Source organism: Puma concolor, chromosome A3, assembly GCF_028749965.1.
Source record: "Puma concolor isolate L17-30 chromosome A3, mPumCon1.1.hap2, whole genome shotgun sequence".
Classification (NCBI taxonomy): domain Eukaryota; kingdom Metazoa; phylum Chordata; class Mammalia; order Carnivora; family Felidae; genus Puma; species Puma concolor.
This window is the reverse complement of record NC_141669.1, coordinates 117,182,817-117,202,775: the sequence shown is the minus strand read 5'-3', so window position 1 is coordinate 117,202,775 and position 19,959 is coordinate 117,182,817. Positions and strand designations below refer to the sequence as shown.

At 39.1% G+C, this 19,959-nt stretch overlaps 1 protein-coding gene across 2 annotated transcripts in view; it reads left to right on the top strand.

Moving 5' to 3' along the window:
- TRPC4AP (transient receptor potential cation channel subfamily C member 4 associated protein) overlaps positions 1 to 19,959 on the top strand; it is a 69,199-nt gene that overhangs the window by 27,898 nt on the left and 21,342 nt on the right. For both annotated transcript variants that reach the window (XM_025931820.2, XM_086702047.1), the window contains exons 6-8: positions 334 to 462; positions 6,179 to 6,386; positions 14,842 to 15,027. In XM_025931820.2, the coding sequence (XP_025787605.1) occupies positions 334 to 462; positions 6,179 to 6,386; positions 14,842 to 15,027 (523 nt within the window). The remainder of the gene's footprint in view (positions 1 to 333; positions 463 to 6,178; positions 6,387 to 14,841; positions 15,028 to 19,959) is intronic.

Here is a 19,959-nt window from a genome sequence, read left to right as displayed (position 1 = left end):
GGACGTCATGCCTGAAGACATTGACATTCACTCCTTAAAATGTACTGCTGGCCAAATAAAACTTGGGCTACTGGGTGCTAGTGTGTAGCTCCTCGTTGAGTTACTAGGCAGGTATTAGGTCAGAACATATGGTGAGCCTACCATGGAGAAACCCATCCTCTCAAAAAGCATTTGCACACGTTTTGTATATGGTTATAGGGATTTAAGTCCTCTGCCAAGAATTCCTCAGGGAGCTTGAAGTTGCTTTTCCAGTTTCCAGAAGGGGGTACCTTGCTTTTCAGGTTTTAAGATTATAACCTATCCGGCCTTTTCTCTCCTTCTCCCTTGTGATAGACGGAAGGAGTTACAAAGCGTTTGGCAGAAAAGAATGACTTTGTGATCTTCCTGTTTACGTTGATGACGAGTAAGAAAACATTCTTACAAACAGCAACCCTCATTGAAGATATTTTGGGTGTTAAAAAGGTGAGCTATGTTCTCCAGCAGGTGGATGACCAGATGGTGGAGGGTGTCTTCGATAATTGGATTCTCAAGACTGATGTACAGAGCTCTTTTAAAAGAAAAATTCATCCATATTCCTCGTGTTAACTTTTTTTTTTTTTTACTTAAATATATTTAGGTACAAAAGTAGGTTATATTTCTTCTTCTAATGGGTTTTAAGTGACAGTAAAACCTAAGTCAGTATATAAATTGAAATCCAACTAATGATAAAACTCAAAAGTTCAGATTGCCTTTAATGTGATGGCTAATGTTACTTTGCTGAAATCAGATTGCCCTTTGCTAATTATTATGATGCAGGATCTTTTTGGCATACTGACACTGCTGTATGCTGTGGGGTAACTCCATTTTCCTACCACTTTTCTATATTTGAATGCTGTGAAACCTTCATTCATCAGGATATGTTTCCCTGGATGGTGATGTTTGGCTTAGACTTACTAAGTTCACTTCTGTTTAATCTCATTAGTCTTAAACAGTTAAAATTTGATACCAACATAGGAGACACAAATGTGAGCACTGAAAGCCTGCCACTTGGTCATAAGATGGACATTCAAAAGATCCTGAATATACTTAAAAAAAAAAAAAAAAAAAATCCCACACACAGGGGCGCCTGGGTTGGTTGGTTAAGCGTCTGATTCAGCTCAGGTCATGATCTCACAGTTAGTGAGCTGTCGTGCTGACAAGCTCAGAGCCTAGAGCCTGCTTCAGATTCTGTCTCTCTCGCTCTCTGCCCCTCCCCCACTCATGTTCATCCTCTCTCTGTCTCTCAAATAAACATTAAAATTTTTTTTTTAATTTTTTTTTTTAAAAACACACAAAGGGGCACCTGACTGGCTCAGTTGGTGGAACATACAACTCTTGATCTCTGGGTCGTGAGTATAAGCCCCATGTTGGATGTAGAGCCTACTTAAAAAAATTTTTTTAAAAGAGGAGCTGTGATGAAAATGAAACACTAAATTAAAAAATATCATAAAAAACTTAGAACCCAAAAAACACACCATCTGTTAGATATCTGTTAGATAGTGTATTAGATATTTGTGTAATGCTTGTGAAGACATGGAGCTTACTTCCCTACTCCTTATTCCATGCCTCCATGTTGGTTGCAGTGGGAAGATTTCTTTCTCTTACTACTGAGGAGGCAGGAATTGCCTCTTAGAGTTGCTCTTGCAGAGAAAAGGCTACCCGCGTGCATTGCGGTTACCCTAGCTTTCGTTTCTGTCTTTCTGCTGCATTTTCCCCAGGCCTGGCTTGTCATCGTGCAGGCAGAAGATGCACAAGTGGCCCATTGTCTGTAGGAACACACTGGAGATGTGTGCAGGTCCCAGACCCTTTGTGTTCTTTGATAAAAAGTCTTTGTCATTTTTCCAATAATTGTATGCTCCAGCCAGTGTGTGAAAGGGGGCTTCAAGGGTGGAAACACTAGACTCCTTCGCAGTTTCAGCATGGGAGTCTAGGATTGCTCCTTCATAACTTTTCCTGCTTGCCTGTCATGCCCTGTCACACTCATATTTTTGTGTGTTGCTAAAAATAGTGATGAGTTCTGCTAGACATTGTTACCTTGGTGCAGTCTGAAAGGGGGATAGGCACCGTAAAGAAAGTGGGAACCCAAGCCACAGACTGGGAAAAGATATATGTAACCCATGTAACTAACAAATTGGTATTCAGAATTTATCAAGAATTCTTACAAATCAGCAAGAAAAAGACAACCTAGTTAAAAAAAGGGGCGAGGGAGGCAGTGATGTAAGCAAGCATTTCACAGAAGAGAATCTATAAATAAAAGAAGATGCTTCATTAATAATGAGGGAAATGCAAATTAAGGCCACCATGAGAGCACAAATGTTGGTGAGAATGTATATCATTTGAAATACTTATATACTGCTGATATCTTTTTGTTCCTGCAGAATATATTTATCTTCTTTTCTAGTTGAACATGTGCATACCTCGTGATCTAGCACCTAGGGAAGCACTACCCTGAGGGCCGAGGCATCATTCTTGTGCCTGGGTCACCTGTAACCTATTCCCAGGCATGCTTGTGGATAAACTCCATCCCAGACAGACCAGTAATTCTTAGAAATGAAAACACTACATCAAAGCCAAGAGATTGTGAAATCAATCCACTGGGTCTGTCAGCTAAATAGAAAAGATTAAAGTGTATCATGTAAGGGTTATTATTTAAGTTTTTGTCACATATTTATACATTCACCTATGTATGTTTTATTGGGTTGTGATGGAAACTTTCTTATTCTTGGACATTATCAGAATGGTTTGGAAGCCAGAAATACTTCTGTACATGTGCATCAAGAAACACATAAGAATGTTTATAGCATTGTTTCAGGGTCAAAAAACTGAAACCAAGTCTGTGATCCATCAGCAGTAGAATGGATAAATTTTCTCTATCCACACAATGGAATATTATAAAGTAGTGGAAGTGAATAAATTGTTGATATAGGCAACAACATAGCTAACTCATAGAAAGTACTGATAGAAGTCAGTTACAGAAGACTGTATGTAGTGTATCATTTTTATAAAGCTCTGAAATAAGCAAACTCAACACATACACAAAGCTTTTTTTATCTTAACAGCAAAGCAAAAATAAAATTCAGGTTTGTGGTTACCTCTGGCAGAGAAGCAGGAAGATGTGATAGGAAAGGCACACACAGCTGTTCACTTGATGATGCTTCGTAACATATGTTGTATGTATTAAATTTTAAAATTAAAATATAACACAAGGAAGTGGGCTTGGAGGGTGGTAGGACCTAGTTTATGACCCATCACAGAGCTAGAGGAACAGGGCTGAAAGTTACAGTTACCAATAATAACAATGGCTCCCATTTGTTGTGTACTGGGGAAGGAGAAGGCAAAGGTGGAAGAGGCTGCCCCCAGGTAGCTCCTCCACAGTGAACTCCAGGCCTTCATTCCCAGAAGTAAGAGTGGAACTCATGAGGGCTTCTAGGAATCATTCACCTGTTCAGTACACATTTACTGAGACCGTCACCACCAAGTCTTATGTGTTGAGGCTCTGGACAGCCTCAAGGCAGCGTAAGTTTATGTGGAAAATAGATAATTACAAGATCATAGGATATGTGCAGTGATTGAGAAATATCCAGTTCAGTGGAAATGAATCAGTGAGATGAAGGGCAGTAGGTATTTTCTGAGGAGTATAAGGATGTTTCAGAAGAAGAGAAGCTCATACAACATGCAACATTTGCAGATTGTAGAGAAGAATAAAAAAAAAAGAAAGAAACTAAAATAACAAAGCGTTTCATAAAATTCAGTATTCATTTATGATAGAAGTTAGGAATAGAAGGAAAAGTCCTTAACTTGATACAGGATATCAGTTAACTTACAGCAAACATAAAACTTAATGTTGAAACTTTGGAAATATTCCTGTTAAAGTCAAAAAGACAAGAATGCCTGCTATTGCTTACTCTAGATAATTGGTTACTTGTGCAAGCACACAAGGAGACACCTATAGGAATATTCATGGCAGCATTGTTTAATAGTGAAAAATTATAGCCTACCTAAACACACACACACACACACACACACACACACACACACACACACACACACACGTGTATATAGAAGATTTGGTATGTACTAATACAGGATAACATCTCCAAGATGTATTACTGTTAAAGAGGAAAATGCAGAGCTATGTGTATAGTATGAGTGTGTGTGTGTGTGTGTGTGTGTGTGTACGGACACACACACACACACACACACACACACACACACTGGTTAAATACACTGGAGTAAAAGAGTGAAAAAATGAATGAATTAGAGCTACTTGTATCTGTGTAATTTAATCCTAGTGTTGAGAGGCACCTGGCTGGCCCAATCAGTAGAGGAAGCGACTCTTGATCTTGGGATTGTGAGTTCAAGCCCCATATTGGGCCAGAGCCTACTTAAAAATAAATAAAAGTTGAAAAAGTACTTTCTGTTATCAGAAGTGGCATAAATTAAAAAAAAAAATCCCAGTGTTAACTAACAGTAAGGTGTCATATATAATTCACACTGTACATGCAAAACAATACATTGTTGGTTTTAAAAACAAAACAATGTTTTTAAATTTTTTGATTTATTTTTTATTGAAGTATAGTTGACATGCAATATAATACTAGTTTCAGGTATACAACCTAATGATTCGGTGATTTTATACATTAAGCTATACTCGCCACTGTGTATAGTCACCATCTGTCACCATACAATGTTACTGTAATATTATTGACTATATTCCCCATGCTGTACTTTTCATCCCTACAACTTATTTCTTTTATAACTGGAAGTTTGTACCTCTTAATCCCCTTGACCTATTTTGCCCATCCCCCCCAATAATCGCCTCTCTTCTGGCAACCACCAGTTTGTTCTCTGTATTTATGAGTCTTTTTCTGTTTTGTTTATTCATTTGTTTTGTTTTGTAGACTCCTATACAAGTGAAATCAAATGGTATTTGTCTTTCTCTGACTTATTTCACTTAGCATTATATCCTTTTGGTCTCTCCGTGTTGTTGTAAATGGCAAGATCTCATCCTTCTTTATGGCTGAATAATACTCCATTGTCCATGTATACCATGTCTTCTTTATCCATTCATCTGTTGATGAACACATGGGTTGCTTCTCTATCTTGACTATTGTAAATAATGCTTCAATAACTATAGGGGTGCATATATTTTTTTCAAATTACTGTTTTTGTTTTCTTTGGGTAAATACCCAGTGGTGAAATTACTGGATCATTGATATTTCTGTTTTTGATTTTTTTTTTTTTTTTTTTTTTTTTTTTGAGGAAACTCCATACTGTTTTCCGTAGTGGCTGTACCAGTTTACATTCCTACCAACAGTGTACCATCCTCCTTTTTTTCCACATCCTCTCTAACACTTGTTATTTCCTGCCTTTTTAATATTAGCCATTCTGACAGATATGAGGTGATATCTCATTGTGGTTTTGATTTTCATTTCCCTCCTGAAATCTTTTCATGTGTCTGTTGACCTTCTGTATGTCTTCTTTGGAAAAATGTCTATTTAGATTCTCTGCCCATTTTTTTAATCAGATCATTTCTTATGTTGCATTGTGTAAGTTCTTTATTTTTTGGATATTAACCCCTCATCAGATACATCATTTACAAATATCTTCAACAGTAGGTTGCTGTTTCTTTTGTTGGTGGTTTCCTTCACTTTAATACCATATATTTTTATGGAAATATAAGTATAAGAACATGTGTGGGAATAATAAACAGTTCAAAATAAAGGTTCCCTCTGGCAGGAGAAATGGGAACACAACTGGTTAGGAATATTTTATTTCTTATTTCTTAAAAAGAAAACATCTGTAGCAAGAATGGTAATTTATGAATGATAAAACTTGAGCGGTAGGCATTTGCTTTGCTTTGCTTTTCTAAATAGACAAAATGAGCCACATGAACAAAGAATAAGAACAATGGTTTTCAAAGGGTTTGATCCTCAGACCAATCCTATAAGGTATGTTAGTCCCATTTGACAGTTGAGCACACAGAGACTTAGAGAGGTTCCATAATTTACCTGTGTTTGCACAGCTGCAGTTTGCAGAGCTGGGATTTAACCTAAGTGGTCTAGCTGCCAAGCCCCATTCTTTGGGGAATGCAAACAAGGGGCACATCCAGTGTCAAATGAACTGAGCATGGGGATTGTTTTATTTGTGTTTCCTGTAGGAAATGATCCGACTAGATGAAGTCCCCAATCTGAGTTCTTTAGTATCCAATTTTGATCAGCAGCAGCTTGCTAATTTCTGCCGGATTCTGGCTGTCACCATTTCAGAGATGGATACAGGGAATGATGACAAGCATACACTACTTGCCAAAAATGCTCAGCAGAAGAAGAGCTTGAGCTTAGGACCTTCCGCAGCTGAAATCAACCAAGGTAAAATCTCTCAAAGTTTTCGGAGTTTTGAAATTATGGCTCTGAGACCCCTTTGTAAATTATCTGCTCTTTCAATATCTCCAGAGATTGATCCATGTGAGGGCTCATAGGGTCCACTTAGAGTATGTAAATTTTGTATGTGTTCATTATTATAGGGGCCAAGTTTGTAACCTTTATTAGATTTTTTAATGGATTCAGAACATCAAAAAAGTAAGATCCATTGTTTATCAGAATTACAAATACACGTACCTTTTGATCCACTAAGCCTCATCTGGGCCTTTATCCTGTAGGTATATAGGCAATGATGTATATTCAAGGTCATTCATTGCAACATTGTAATAACAAAAGACCAGAACAACTTAAATGTTTTATTGATAAGAAACTAAATTTCCAGAACATTTATATAATGGAAAATTGTATAGCTTTTAAGAAAAAAGAATGAAGAAGATTTAGTATGTACTAATACAGGATAACATCTCCAAGATGTATTACTGTTAAAGAGGAAAATGCAGAGCTATGTGTATAGTATGATACTTTTTGTAGTAAAGCAGAGATGGGGAGAATAAGATCAGATGTATTTGTTTGCTCATATACAGTATGCATAAACTGAAAGCACACACAAGAAACTAAAAATGGTTACCTGTTGGGGGTGGCTGGAAACAAGGTAGATGACAGCAGTGGAAGTAGGACTTCTGAATGTATTATTTTATGTATTGTTTGATTTTAGAACCACATGAATATGCTAATGATTTCCCCACCTGTTGCTTTTTGTTAGCAAGAGAACTTTTTTCTGTTTCTATCCTGGTCTAAGCAGATTTGGAGAAATTGGGCATATATCTGTTTTGGTTATAAGAGTATAGATGATCATATTTGAACTAAATCATTTATGTGTCTTAAAAGCTAGTTCTTGAACACTAACAGACTGAAAAATCAGTCTGCCTTAGTGTTAACCGAATAACCAATTAAAAAGCAGTAGTAGAGAGGGTGCCTGGGTGGCTCAGTCGGTTAAGTGTCCGACTTCGGCTCAGGTCATGATCTCATGGTTTGTGGGTTCGAGTCCCACATCAGACTCTGTGCTGACAGCTCAGAGCCTGGAGCCTGCTTCAGATTCTGTGTCTCCCTCTCTCTCTGCCCTTCCCGCACTCACACTCTGTCTGTCTGTCTCTCTCTCTCTCTAAAAAATAAACAAACATTAAAAAAAAAACAAAACAGTAGTAGAAAGCCATGATCATCCCACAGTAGCCCTGAGGATGCTTTGAAAACAGTACTTTGTTTCTGAAGTCCAGTTGACTGGATGTGTGGATTCCCAGGCCTAGCTCTGCAGAATTGCTAAGTGCTACATAGCAATCTCCCTTCTAAGTACTAAATATGAGTCCTTCATTAACTCTGTTAGCATTCTAGTTTTAGTTATGAACACCACATAGTCATGACTGTATTTCTAGGTTGTTAGGGAATATAATTATACGTGTTTTAGTCATAATAAAAACAGAAGTATATGAACCCTATGACCCCAGGTTGGTGGTTCCCCCTCTAGGCTTGTTTTTCTTCCTGAGTCCATAGATCCAAGGCCTACCCTGGTCTATGTAGGCTTTTATTCCCCTCCCTTCTCCTTTCTTAGGACTTTTAAGGAGTACTCATTTTAGCAAATCATAAAATACTCATTCTTAAAAACATGAGTTCTATTATAACTAAATTATACCTTAAAGCTGATTTAAACACACATACGTATATACTGACAAAAGTTCACATTTGTTAAACTCCTGCTGTGTAGCAAACATTGAGCTAACTGCATAACCGAACAGTGATTTTATTTACTTCTCCAAGCAGCCCCATTCATTGCACAGCTTAAGAAACTGAGGGTCATAAAGGTTCTGTATTAGATACTTGTGTGTGCTGAGGCACTAAGTAACTTTCATCTTTTAGTTTTACATTTAAGGAATCTGTTCTACAGATCATTTTTATCCTGTTATTATCAGTTACCTTCACCCACCTGTCTATAAGCTACCTTAAGTGAAACCAGCACTGCCCATCATTCTTGGAGGACAAGGTATTTTAGTCAGTTGATTTTTTAATTAACTGAGAGTTAACCCCAAACCTAGTTTCCTTTATATGAGGCATTAAAAAAAGGAAGTCTTGGGGTGCCTGGGCGGCTCAGTTGGTTAAGCGTCTGACTTCAGCTCAGGTCATGATCTCACAGTTCGTGGGTTCAAGCCCCACATTGGGCTCTGTGCTGACAGCTCAAAGCCTGGAGCCTGTTTCAGGATCTGTGTCTCCCTCTCTCTCTCTCTCTCTCTCTCTCTCTCTGCCCCTCCCCTGTTCATGCTCTCTGTCTCAAGAATAAACATTAAAAAAAAATTTTTTTTTTAAAGGAAGTCTTTATAAAATGTCTAGGTTCACTTGTATACCTGTGTGGCTAACCCATGAGATACTCTACATGTGATGTCTGCTTGTAGCTTTTGGGTTGAAGCTTTATTAAAAGTTGTATTTTAGGGGCGCCTGGGTGGCGCAGTCGGTTGGGCGTCCGACTTCAGCCAGGTCACGATCTCGCGGTCCGTGAGTTCGAGCCCCGCGTCGGGCTCTGGGCTGATGGCTCAGAGCCTGGAGCCTGTTTCCGATTCTGTATCTCCCTCTCTCTCTGCCCCTCCCCCGTTCATACTCTGTCTCTCTCTCTGTCCCAAAAATAAATAAACATTGAAAAAAAAAAAAAAGTTGTATTTTAGCACATGATGTTGTACAGGGTCCTTTCCCAGCTCTCTGACCATACAGTTCCTCTTTCCCTGCCTCCTGCCCCCACACACATTCTTCTCCAGTCACATGCCCTGGGAAGGCCAAGGTGAACATAATTAAATCACAAGTGCAATGAGAAAGATCTTAGTTCTCAATATTGTCATGCTTTAATTGAACTCCGGTACCGGATATTTTTAAATAAAGGTGTGTGTAACAGTCATCTCGGGCTGCCATAATAACATACCGTAGACTGGGTGGCTTAAACAACAGAAGTTCATTTTCTCACAGTTCTGGAGGCTAGAGGTTCGAGATCAAGGTGCCCTCAGCATTGGTTTCTGGTTTGCAGACGGCTGCCTTCTCACTGTGTCCTAACGTTGTCTTTCCTCTGTGTATGTACAAAGAGAGAAAGATCTCTGATGTCTCTTCCTCTTATATAAGGACATCTGTCCTATTGGATTAGGGCCCCGCTCTCATGACCCCATTTAATTACCTCCCTAAAGGCCCGGTCTCCAAATACAGCTATATTATGGATTTGGGCTTCAACATATGAATTTGGAAGGGGACCCAATTCAGTCCATAACCGCATATAAAGCTGATGTGTTTTTGTTTTGTTTTTAATAAATTGTGGCTGTTTTCTTACCCAGCAAAATAGTGATTTATACTGTCTTTCTGGAGCTCAGATAATAAAAATGTTAGAGTCCTCTTTGGATTTCTCAGAACTACCAGTTGTTCTTCTATCCGTTCATGTGGGAACAGATGGTTTCATCTGGGGGAAAAAAAAATCAAGATTTTAGTCAGAGATGTAGATGAAGCCACAGGCCAGATAATTATCAATTTATAGGTCACACTGAGCTAACAAGGGCTGATTTCTGCAACACAGGAGCTAGGAGAGAATTCAGAATCCTCTCAGCTGGAAAGCAGGGCCTAAGCTGAGGAGAAAGATTTGCGGGAATATTTCAAAATACTGATGTTTTAACAAATATGAGAGAAAAGGTCTGCTTTTGCAGAAATTCAGAAATTGTGTTTCCGTTGTCAACCAGTTTGACATTTTCACATTAACCAGTAGTGTGTGATAGCTGCTGGTAAAGCTGTGAGAATTACTAGCACACTGTGGTGCTGGGTGCCAGTTCCCGGAGATTGTACATCATTTGATGAGCATAATTAGGCCAATGACTTTTTTTTCAGGGTGAGAGCCCATAGCTTTTCATCATGTTTTCAAGAGATGAGTGACTCACAGAGGCTCTAGAATCTCCCAAGGTGGGGGCCGGAGTCTCGGAACTCTGAATGCTGGGCAGGTCACGTTCTAAGTGCTGCGTCTAAGTGCTTTGTGGAGAGTGTAGGGCAGGACGGAACTGTCCTGTGAGGAACAGAGAAACTGCAGCCATTCACCCTCCAGAAAAGAGATTAAGAGAAAAATCCAGCTCTGGGAAGGTTTTCCTGTAGAATCCAAACTCTTTTATTTTTGGAAAAAGTAATATATGTCTAAGGTTTCTTAAATAATAAGAATAGCAGGTATATACATACAGTAGAAAGTTTGTTCCCCCTCCCCATAGCAACCTGTTTCATTTTCTCATATGACTCTGCAGAGAAATTCTGTACCTGCCCAGTCAGGGGGATGGAGGGGGAAAGAGATTGGCTGCTCCCTGTCTGTACAGGTGGTAGTATAAAATAGCCTCCATTCTGCTCCTTGTTTTTTTTGCTTAACTTCATCTTGCAAAGCATTCGATTCCAATACATACAGAATTATGTGATTCCTTTTTATAGCTACATGGTATTCTAATATATGGGCATACCACAATTTATTTAACTAGTCCCCTATTGGTGGAAATTTGGTTTATTTTTAAACCTTTGTTCCTACAAATAACAGTCTTGTGTATGGAGTATGATGTGCTGGATATTTGCCTTTTAAACTTTGATAGATATTGACAAGTTAACCCTCTAAAGAAATTATGGTACATCTTTTCTGCCCATCCCCCCGTACATGCTTCCCATTGCAGGGCCTTTTTAAACTTCTTGATGTCTGCCAAGCCAATAAGTAAAAAATGGTATCTCAAAGCAAAAAAGCTACCTCCATGTATTTTTTTTTTTTTAAGGTGAGTGTCACATAACCAAATAAACCATTTAAAATGAACAATTCAGTAGCATTTAGTGCATTTACAGTTTGTGCAACCACACTTCCATCTATTTTCAAAACATTTTCATCACCCCAAAGTGAAACTGTGTACATGTTAAGCAGCTGTTCCCATTCTTCCCAAGCCTGGCAACTACCTGCTTTCTTATACCTATGCTAGATATTTTTTAAATGGAATCCTATAATACGTTAACTTTTTGTATCCTGCTTTTTTCACTTAGCATGATGACTTTGAGGTTCATCCATTCTGTAGCATATCAGTGTTTCATCTTTTTTTTTATGGCCGAATAATATTTGTATATACCACAGTTCATTCATCTCTTGATGGACATTTGGATTGTTTTCCCCTTTTTGGCTGCTGTGAAATGTCATGAGGATGTGTTTGTACATATTTATGTGAGCGCCTCTTTTCAGTTGTTTTGGGTCTATACTTAGGTGTGGTGTGGCTGGGTCATATGGTAATTCTGTGTTCAACTTTTTAAAGAAAAGTTAATTTTAATATAATTACAGCTTTAAAAAAACATTTTTTTTTAATGTTTATTTTTGAGATAGAGAGAGACACCAAGCATGAATAGGGGAGGGCAGAGAGAAAGGGAGACACAGAATCTGAAATAGGCTCCAGGCTCCGAGCTGTCAGCACAGAGCCTGACGCAGGGCCCAAACTCACAAGCCATGAAATCATGACCTGAGCCGAAGTTGGATGCTTAACCGACTGAGCCACCCAGGCGCCCTTGCTTTTTTTTTTTTTTTTTTTTTTTAAATGAGTTCAGACATTATAGTCACTAATTTATAGAGGATGGAAAGGGGGCTAAGAGTATTTGCTGAGCTCTGTGCTAGAACTTAATTTAATATGCGTTTGTACAATCCTAGCTGTACTTTGTTGTAACTTATTTTAGTTTTGAAGAATTTTCTTTAATACTGTGTTCTTTTGAATTTTATGTTAAAATTTTTCATTTAGGGGCACCTGGGTTCCTCAGTTGGTTAAACATCTGACTCTTGGTTTTGACTCAGATCATGATCTCATGGTTTTTGGTATCGAGTCCCTTGTCGGGTTCTGCACTCTTAGTTCGGAGCCCAGTTGGGATTTGCTATCCCTCTCTTTCTGCCCTTCCCCCCTGAAAATAAATAAATAGACATTTTAAAATTATTTAAAAAATTTTTTCATTTAGATTCTTCACACAGAGACATGTATATGACACATATAACATTATAATGATACCTATTTACCCATCAGCTCGATTCAGCAGTTGTCAACTGATGGCCTCTCTTTATCCCCATTCACTCCTCTCTTATTTTGAACTTTTTTCTAAAGTTTATTTATTTTTGAGAGAGACAGAGGTAAGTGGGAGAGGGGCAGAGCAGGTTTCAGACCCCTGAACCATGAGATCACGACCTGAGCCAAAGTTGGATGCTTAACTGACAGAACCCCCAGGAGCCCCCCTACCTTATTTTGAATTATTTTGAAGCAAATCCTAGATACAATAAAATTCAACTTGCATATATTGCAGTATTTCCACAATTTTAAAAATAACTCCAATATCATATTATACCCCCAAATTAATAGTATTATCTTGGTATTATGAAATACCTACTTTTTTTCAATTAGATGATACCTTCACACGGTTCTAAAGAATCTACAGGCGGGGCGCCTGGGTGGCGCAGTCGGTTAAGCGTCCGACTTCAGCCAGGTCATGATCTCGCGGTCCGTGAGTTCGAGCCCCGCGTCAGGCTCTGGGCTGATGGCTCAGAGCCTGGAGCCTGTTTCCGATTCTGTGTCTCCCTCTCTCTCTGCCCCTCCCCCATTCATGCTCTGTCTCTCTCTGTCCCAAAAATAAATTAAAAAAAAAAAAAAAAAAAAAAAAGAATCTACAGGCTCAAAAAGATGTTCATCGAAAAACTACCCCCTCACACTCGTGTTTCTGGTCACCTAATTCTCTTTGCCTTTGGCAACCATTGGTGTTTTCTGTCCTTCCAGGAAGATTTAATTAATACATGTATAAGCAAATACGTAGAGATGTTAGTCCTTATTTTTAAAGAAGGTTAAATGATAAATTGAAGATCTACAACCTGGATTTTCCTGCCTCCAAAGTGTATTATGTTCTCTGATGCTGATCACAATTTCCATCTTATTATTGTGAGCAAAATGGGATTAGTGGAAATAGGAATTGGGTGATTATTCAGTTTCTTTCTTTACCTAAAAAACAAAACAAAAAAAACTTCTTTCTTACTGCTAGTACATGTTTGTTACAGGAAAATGAAACTAGAAAGAAGTAGGGTTTTTTGTTTTTGTTTTTGTTTTTTTTTAAGTTTATTTTGAGTGAGAGAGAGAGAGCAGGGAAGGGGCAGAGAAAGAGGGAGGGAGAGAATCCCAAGCAGGGCTTGGATGCAGGGCTCGATCCCTTGAAATCAGGACCTGAGCCAAAATCAGAGGAGTCTGGACACTTAACTGACTGAGCCATCCAGGCACCCCTAGAGAGAAGTGGTTTTAGAAGAAGCATTTAAATGGGAACACCTGGGTGGCTTAGTTGGTTGAGCATAAAAATAAAACTCTTGATTTCAGCTCAGGTCGTGATCCCAGGGTCATGGGATTGAGCTCTGTATCGGGCTCCACGCTGAGTGTGAAACCTGCTTAAGATCCTCTCCCTCTCTCCTGTTCTCTCTCCTGCCTCCTCCCCTTACCTCTGCCTCTCTCCTCTCTCTCTGTCTCAAAAAAAAAAAAAAAAGAATTTATATCCTTTCCTACTCAGGAATGGCCACAGTAAATACCTTGTTGTATAGGGGCACCTTGGTGGCTCAGTCGGTTGAGCATCCGACCTCAGCTCAGATCATGATCTCGCAGTTCATGATTTCGAGCCCTGCATCGGGCTCTGTGCTGACAGCTCAGAGCCTGGAGCCTACTTTGGATTTTGTGTCTCCCTTTCTCTCTGCCCCTTTCCCTCTCATGCTCTGTCTCTCAAAAATGAATGAACGTTAAAAAAAAAAAAAAAAAAAAAAACCTTGCTGTATAGCCTTCATTCTTTATGTGTATATTATGTGCATATTTTAAAGAAGCAAATTTTTAAAGAAAATGGGCTTAAGCCAATACTGTGTAATAATTTTTTTCTCTAACAAGTTTAATTATCTTTACTGAGTCACTGTATAAAGATATATGTGTCATTGTTCTTAGTGTCTATTGTATTCTATTGGATAGTTTTAATCAATATGCTGTTGATGACCATGTAGTTGTCTTTATTATTTTGCTATTGTAGAAACCACATCAGTGAATATCTTTGTACATATAATTGGTTATTTCCTTATGGGAAGTTCCCAGAAATGAAGCTCCTGGCTCAAAGACACACAGATTTAAGACACTAAAGTTATTCCAATTTATATTCCCACTAGTAGATATAAGAGCCTGTTTCTCTATACCTGCTACAATTGAACTTGTTTCTGTAATTTACTATTTTATTTTGGCTTGGCATTTCATTTTAAAGGGAAGCTCTCTGACTAGCTACTGTCAGATTAAAAATCATTCCCACCACAGGTAGGGGACAGGCTCCTTGTTGAGGGCTTTAGAGCTGGTTGGTCTCTGTTTTGAAAATTCCCTCTCCTTGGCAGCGGCCCTTCTCAGCATCCCTGGCTTTGTTGAGCGGCTTTGCAAGCTTGCGACTCGAAAGGTGTCAGAGTCAACGGGCACAGCTAGCTTCCTTCAGGAGTTGGAGGAGTGGTACACATGGCTAGACAATGCTTTGGTGCTGGATGCCCTGATGCGAGTGGCTAATGAGGAGTCTGAGCACAATCAAGGTACTTCTGGGCTGGGGGCTGGTGGCGGGGGGTGGGGGTGGGGGGGTGGCAGTGGCAGGGAGGGTCTTCTATGATGTGGGGAGCTTTCCCTTAGGCTTCTGAAGCCATTCTTGACCTCTTTTCTGAGGAGCATTAATTGAAATTTGCTCAGTAGAGTTTTCCTCAGGGAAGCCCTAGATCAGAACTGTTAAGACACTTTTGAAAGCTAGTGACAGAAACCTCTTTAAACTCCCTCAGTGTAGACCTCATTGCAGGGAGAAGGGACTGTCTGGATCCAATAACCAAAGCATTCTTAGGAACTCAAAGAGTCCTTTCCATGTCTCTTCTTCATTCTCCATGGTTCTTTAGTGTTCTCTCTGTTCCGATGAGTAGACTCCTAGTTTCAGCAGTAGCTTCCTGGTGAAGAACTCTGGCCTATCTTGGGTCATATGCTTAACGGTGAAGCGTTTGACTCTGGCCAGCAAGATGGGGTCAGATTGTACAAACCCAGGAATTCTCACTGTAATCATGCAGGTAAAAGTGAAAGGAGGAGTTCTAGTTCCAGGATGGCAGTGTACGGAGCTCTGTGGACCTGCTCCCCATTGCAACTGTAAACAAAACCTATAAAAAACAACAAAAGCCATCCATGTATATGTGGAAGTTGTTCTGAGAGCATACAGCAAATGAGGAAACATTTCTTCAAGGAAATCTGCTAAAACTCAGAACAGTGAGTGTCTTTGACATTTGAACTTTTGCTTGTTGGGAATTCCACTCTGGGCTGGCGTGGCCAAAAAGACACAACCCTCAACAGAGGACACAATTCCCAAACAAGGAATATGGTATCTCACCATTGAAGGGGAGGAGGGCAGACCACCAGCTTTTCTCATTCCCTCCAACTCCAAGTTGAAGAGGCTAAATTCTTGATGAGTGTACCCTTACAGGTCGGAGGCTCCCTGCCCCAACACTACTGAGATATAATTGATTTATAATACTACGTATATAGCATGTTGATTTGATGCATTTATGTATTGCAAAATGATACCATCATAGCATTAACTAACACCTCATCACATACTTATTTCTTTTTTGTGGTGAGAACTTTTAAGATCTCCTTTATTAATGTCTTTCAAATATTATTAGCTATAATCCCCATGCAGTACGTTGGATCCCCAGAACTTATTAATCTTATAACTGGAAGTTTGTACCTTTTGACCACTATCTTCCTAATTCTCCCAGCCTCAGGTAACCAGCATTCTATTTCTCTGAGTTTGACTTTTTTTAGATTCCACATAGAAGTGATATTATAGAGTATTTTTCTCTTTCTGACTTCATTTAATTCACTTATTGCACATAATGCCAGGGGCTCCTTTCTTCTGACTACCTTTGTACTACACTCAGTACAGAAGCTGTGCCCTAGGCCTGGCAAGCAAGAATTCTGTGACCCTGCTGTCCTTGCCCCAACTCAGGTGTAGGACAGAGCTTCCGTGTAGGGAGAGGCAAGCCAAAAGGACTTAAAAGTCGGCTGACCCTGCTCAGAGTAGCGGCACCAAGATTTTGCCAGGACGAGAGGTAATGCATAAGAGCAGAAGGTAGGGAAGTTCAGACCTAAGGGTGTTCTGGAAAACAATGTTGATTTTGGTGGTAAGCAAATAAAGGGAGGATGTTAGCTCTTAAGTGAGAACAAGAAGCTAAACCATAGGGGCTCCTGGGTAGCTCAGTCTGTTAAGTGTCCGACTCATTGATTTTGTCTCAGGACTTGATCTCAGGGTTCGTTTGTGCTTGGGGGTCTCTCTCTCTCTCTCTCTCTCTCTCTCTCTCTCTCTCTGCCCCTCTCTCACTTGAGGGCGCACCACCCCCCTCTTTCTCTCTCTTCAAGAATAAACATAAAAAAAAAAAGTTAAACCATAGGCTGGGTAGTTTACCAGTAAGAACCAGGAAAACAGCTAAGCAGAGCTCTTCTGAGGTCAAAACCAACCTCAGTCTCAGAAACTACGTTGGCCCGGTTTTAATTGGATTAGATTTTGGAGCACTTTATTACGCCCCAAGGCATTGTCAAAAACAGTGGCGCATTCAGCCAGCAATTAGTGGAGTCTGACAGCTGGGTTTCATACCAGATGAGGCAGAAATCGTCATCCAGGGAGACTGTAAACACCCCCACAACTTCACTCCTCTGAAGCAAAACACCAAGGACCTCGCTAGTCTGTGGAGAAATAGACTTTGCTGAAATAGTCTAGGGAGGTCACTGAACAAATGAACAAGAAAATAACAAGCCCCAAAAGGGAAGAAGGGGAACCAGTATCCACAGTTGCTGTATTATTTACCTAAAATGTCAGTTTAAGGAGAGCCTGGGTGGCTCAGTCGGTTAAGCGTCTGACTTCAGCTCAGGTCATGAACTCACAGTCCATGAGTTTGAGCCCCGCGTCGGGCTTTGTGCTGACAGCTCAGAGCCTGGAGCCTGCTTCAGATTGTGTCTCCCTCTCTCTCTGACCCTCCCCCGTTCATGCTCTGTCTCTCTCTGTCTCAAAAATAAACATTAAAAAAAAATTTTTAATGTCAGTTTAATAAAATGTATGAGATATGCAGAGCAAGTATGGCCCATATACGGGAGAGAACAGGTAACAGAAATTGCCTGTGAGAGAACCCAGATATTGGATTTAATGGAGACCTGTCATAAGGAGGTCAAAGAGCTAAAGGATGCTGTGCCTAAAGAAGTAGAAGGAACTAAAGAAGCTATGACGACAGTATGTCATCAAATAGAGGGTATCCGTAAAGAGGAGATAGAAAAAGGAGCCAAACGGAAGTTCTGCGGTTTAAAATTATAAATAACTGGAAGGAAGAATGCACTGAAAGGAGCAAGAAGAATATTCAAAGAAATAGTGGCTGAAAACCTCACAAATTTGAAAAGCATTCATATATACATCTGAAAGGCTCAAAGAACTGCAAGTAGCATAAATTCAAAGAGATTCACACCCACACGCATCATAAGAGAAATGCTAAAAGACAAAGAGAAAATCTTGAAAGTTGAAAGAGAAAAACAAACCCTCATGTTCAAGAATATTTCTTTAAGATTGATAGCTGACTTCTTGGAAATAATAGAGGTCATAAGGCAGTGGCATGATCTAAGGGCTGAAAGGAAAAAAGTCAGCAGCAAAACTTTCTTTCAGAAACAGAGGTGAAATAAAGACCTTGCTAGATGAACAAATACTTAGAGAATTCATTACTAAAAGATCTGCCTTATGAGAAATACCAAAGGAAGTTCTTCAGGCGGAAAGCAGGTGACCTCAGGCAGTAATGTGAATCTATGCAAAACAACAAAGAGCAGTAGTAAAGGTAATTAGAGAATCATAAAAGACAGTATAAATGCATATTTTTTCTCCTTAATTAATTTAAAAACAGTTGTGTAAATAAAACCATATGTTTATAATTATATTGTTGAATCTGTAACATACAGAAGTGTGATATATTTGACAGTAACAGCACAAAGAAACTTTGTGGGAACTTGGATCGGACCAAAGTTGTACTGCAGTGAGGAAATTATACCAGATAGTAACTTGAATCAACAGGAATCAATGAAGATAACCAAAGTGGTAAATAAGAGGATCAGTATAACAAACTCTATTAATATTTACATGCTCTCCTTTCTTTCCTCAGCTTCTTTAATGAACATGAAATTATATAAACTAATAATTACAACAGTGTATTGTGTAACAGTGTGTGCAGTGTGTTGTACAATATATTGTTGGTTAGTGTACATAGATGTAGTATGCATAAAACTAATAGCACAAAAAGAGGAGGGGGAATAGAGCTATATAGGAGCTCTGGAATTAGTATAAATCTGAAAAGATTCTGTCAGGTTAAGATGTATATGGCAAACCCGATAGCAACTGCAAAGAAAGTAACTTTAAAAATAGAGAAAATCGTTAAAGGAATTATGATGTTATACCAGAAAGTGTTCACTTACTACAAAAGAAAGTATTATAGGAGAAATAAAGGAATTAAAAAACACATAAGCTATGCAGAAAACAAAAAGTAAAAAGGCAGAAGTAATCCCAACTGTGTCATTAATAACCTTAAATATGAATAGATTAAAACAATTTATCCAAAAAATAGTCATAGTGGAGTTTTTAGAAAAGATCCAATTGTATGCAGCCTACAGGAGGTATACTTTCTATTCAAAGGTAGAAATAGGTTAAGAGTAAAGGATAGAAAAAGATGCATACTTCAAAGAGCAACCATAAGAAAGCTGGAGTGGCTATAGTAGAAGAGACTTGAAAACAAAAAATGTTATCAGAGATAAAAGAAAAAAAAGGACATTTTATAATAGGGTGAATCTATTAAGAAGATAGAACAGTTATAAACATATCTAACAACAGAGCCAAAAAAATAATAAATGAAACAAAAACTAATAGATTTGAAGAGAGAAATAGCAGCAGTAATAGTTGGAGACTTGAATACCCCACTTTCAGTAATGGAGAAAACAACTAGAAGATCAAGAAGGAAATAGAAGACTTGAACAACACTCTAAACCAACTAGACTTGGGGCGGCTGGGTGGCTCAGCTGGTTGAATGACTCTTTATCTCAGGGTTATGAGTTCAAGCCCCATGTTGGGCTCCACACTGAGCATGGGGCCAACTTAAAAAACAAACAGGGTACGTGGGTGGCTCAGTTGGTTAAGCATCCAACTTCAGCTCAGGTCATGATCTCGTGGTTTGTGAGTTTGAGCCCTGCATCAGGCTCTGTGCTGACAGCTCAGACAGAGCCTGGAGCTTGCTTTGGATTCTATGTCTCCCTCTCTCTCTGCCCCTCCCCTGCTCGTGCACTTGCTCGCTCTCAAAAATAATAAACGTTAAAAAAAATTTTTTTTAAACAAACTAAACTTACTAGATATATATAGAACACCACCAAACAACTGCAGGATATACGTTCTTCTCACATGCACATGGAACATTCTC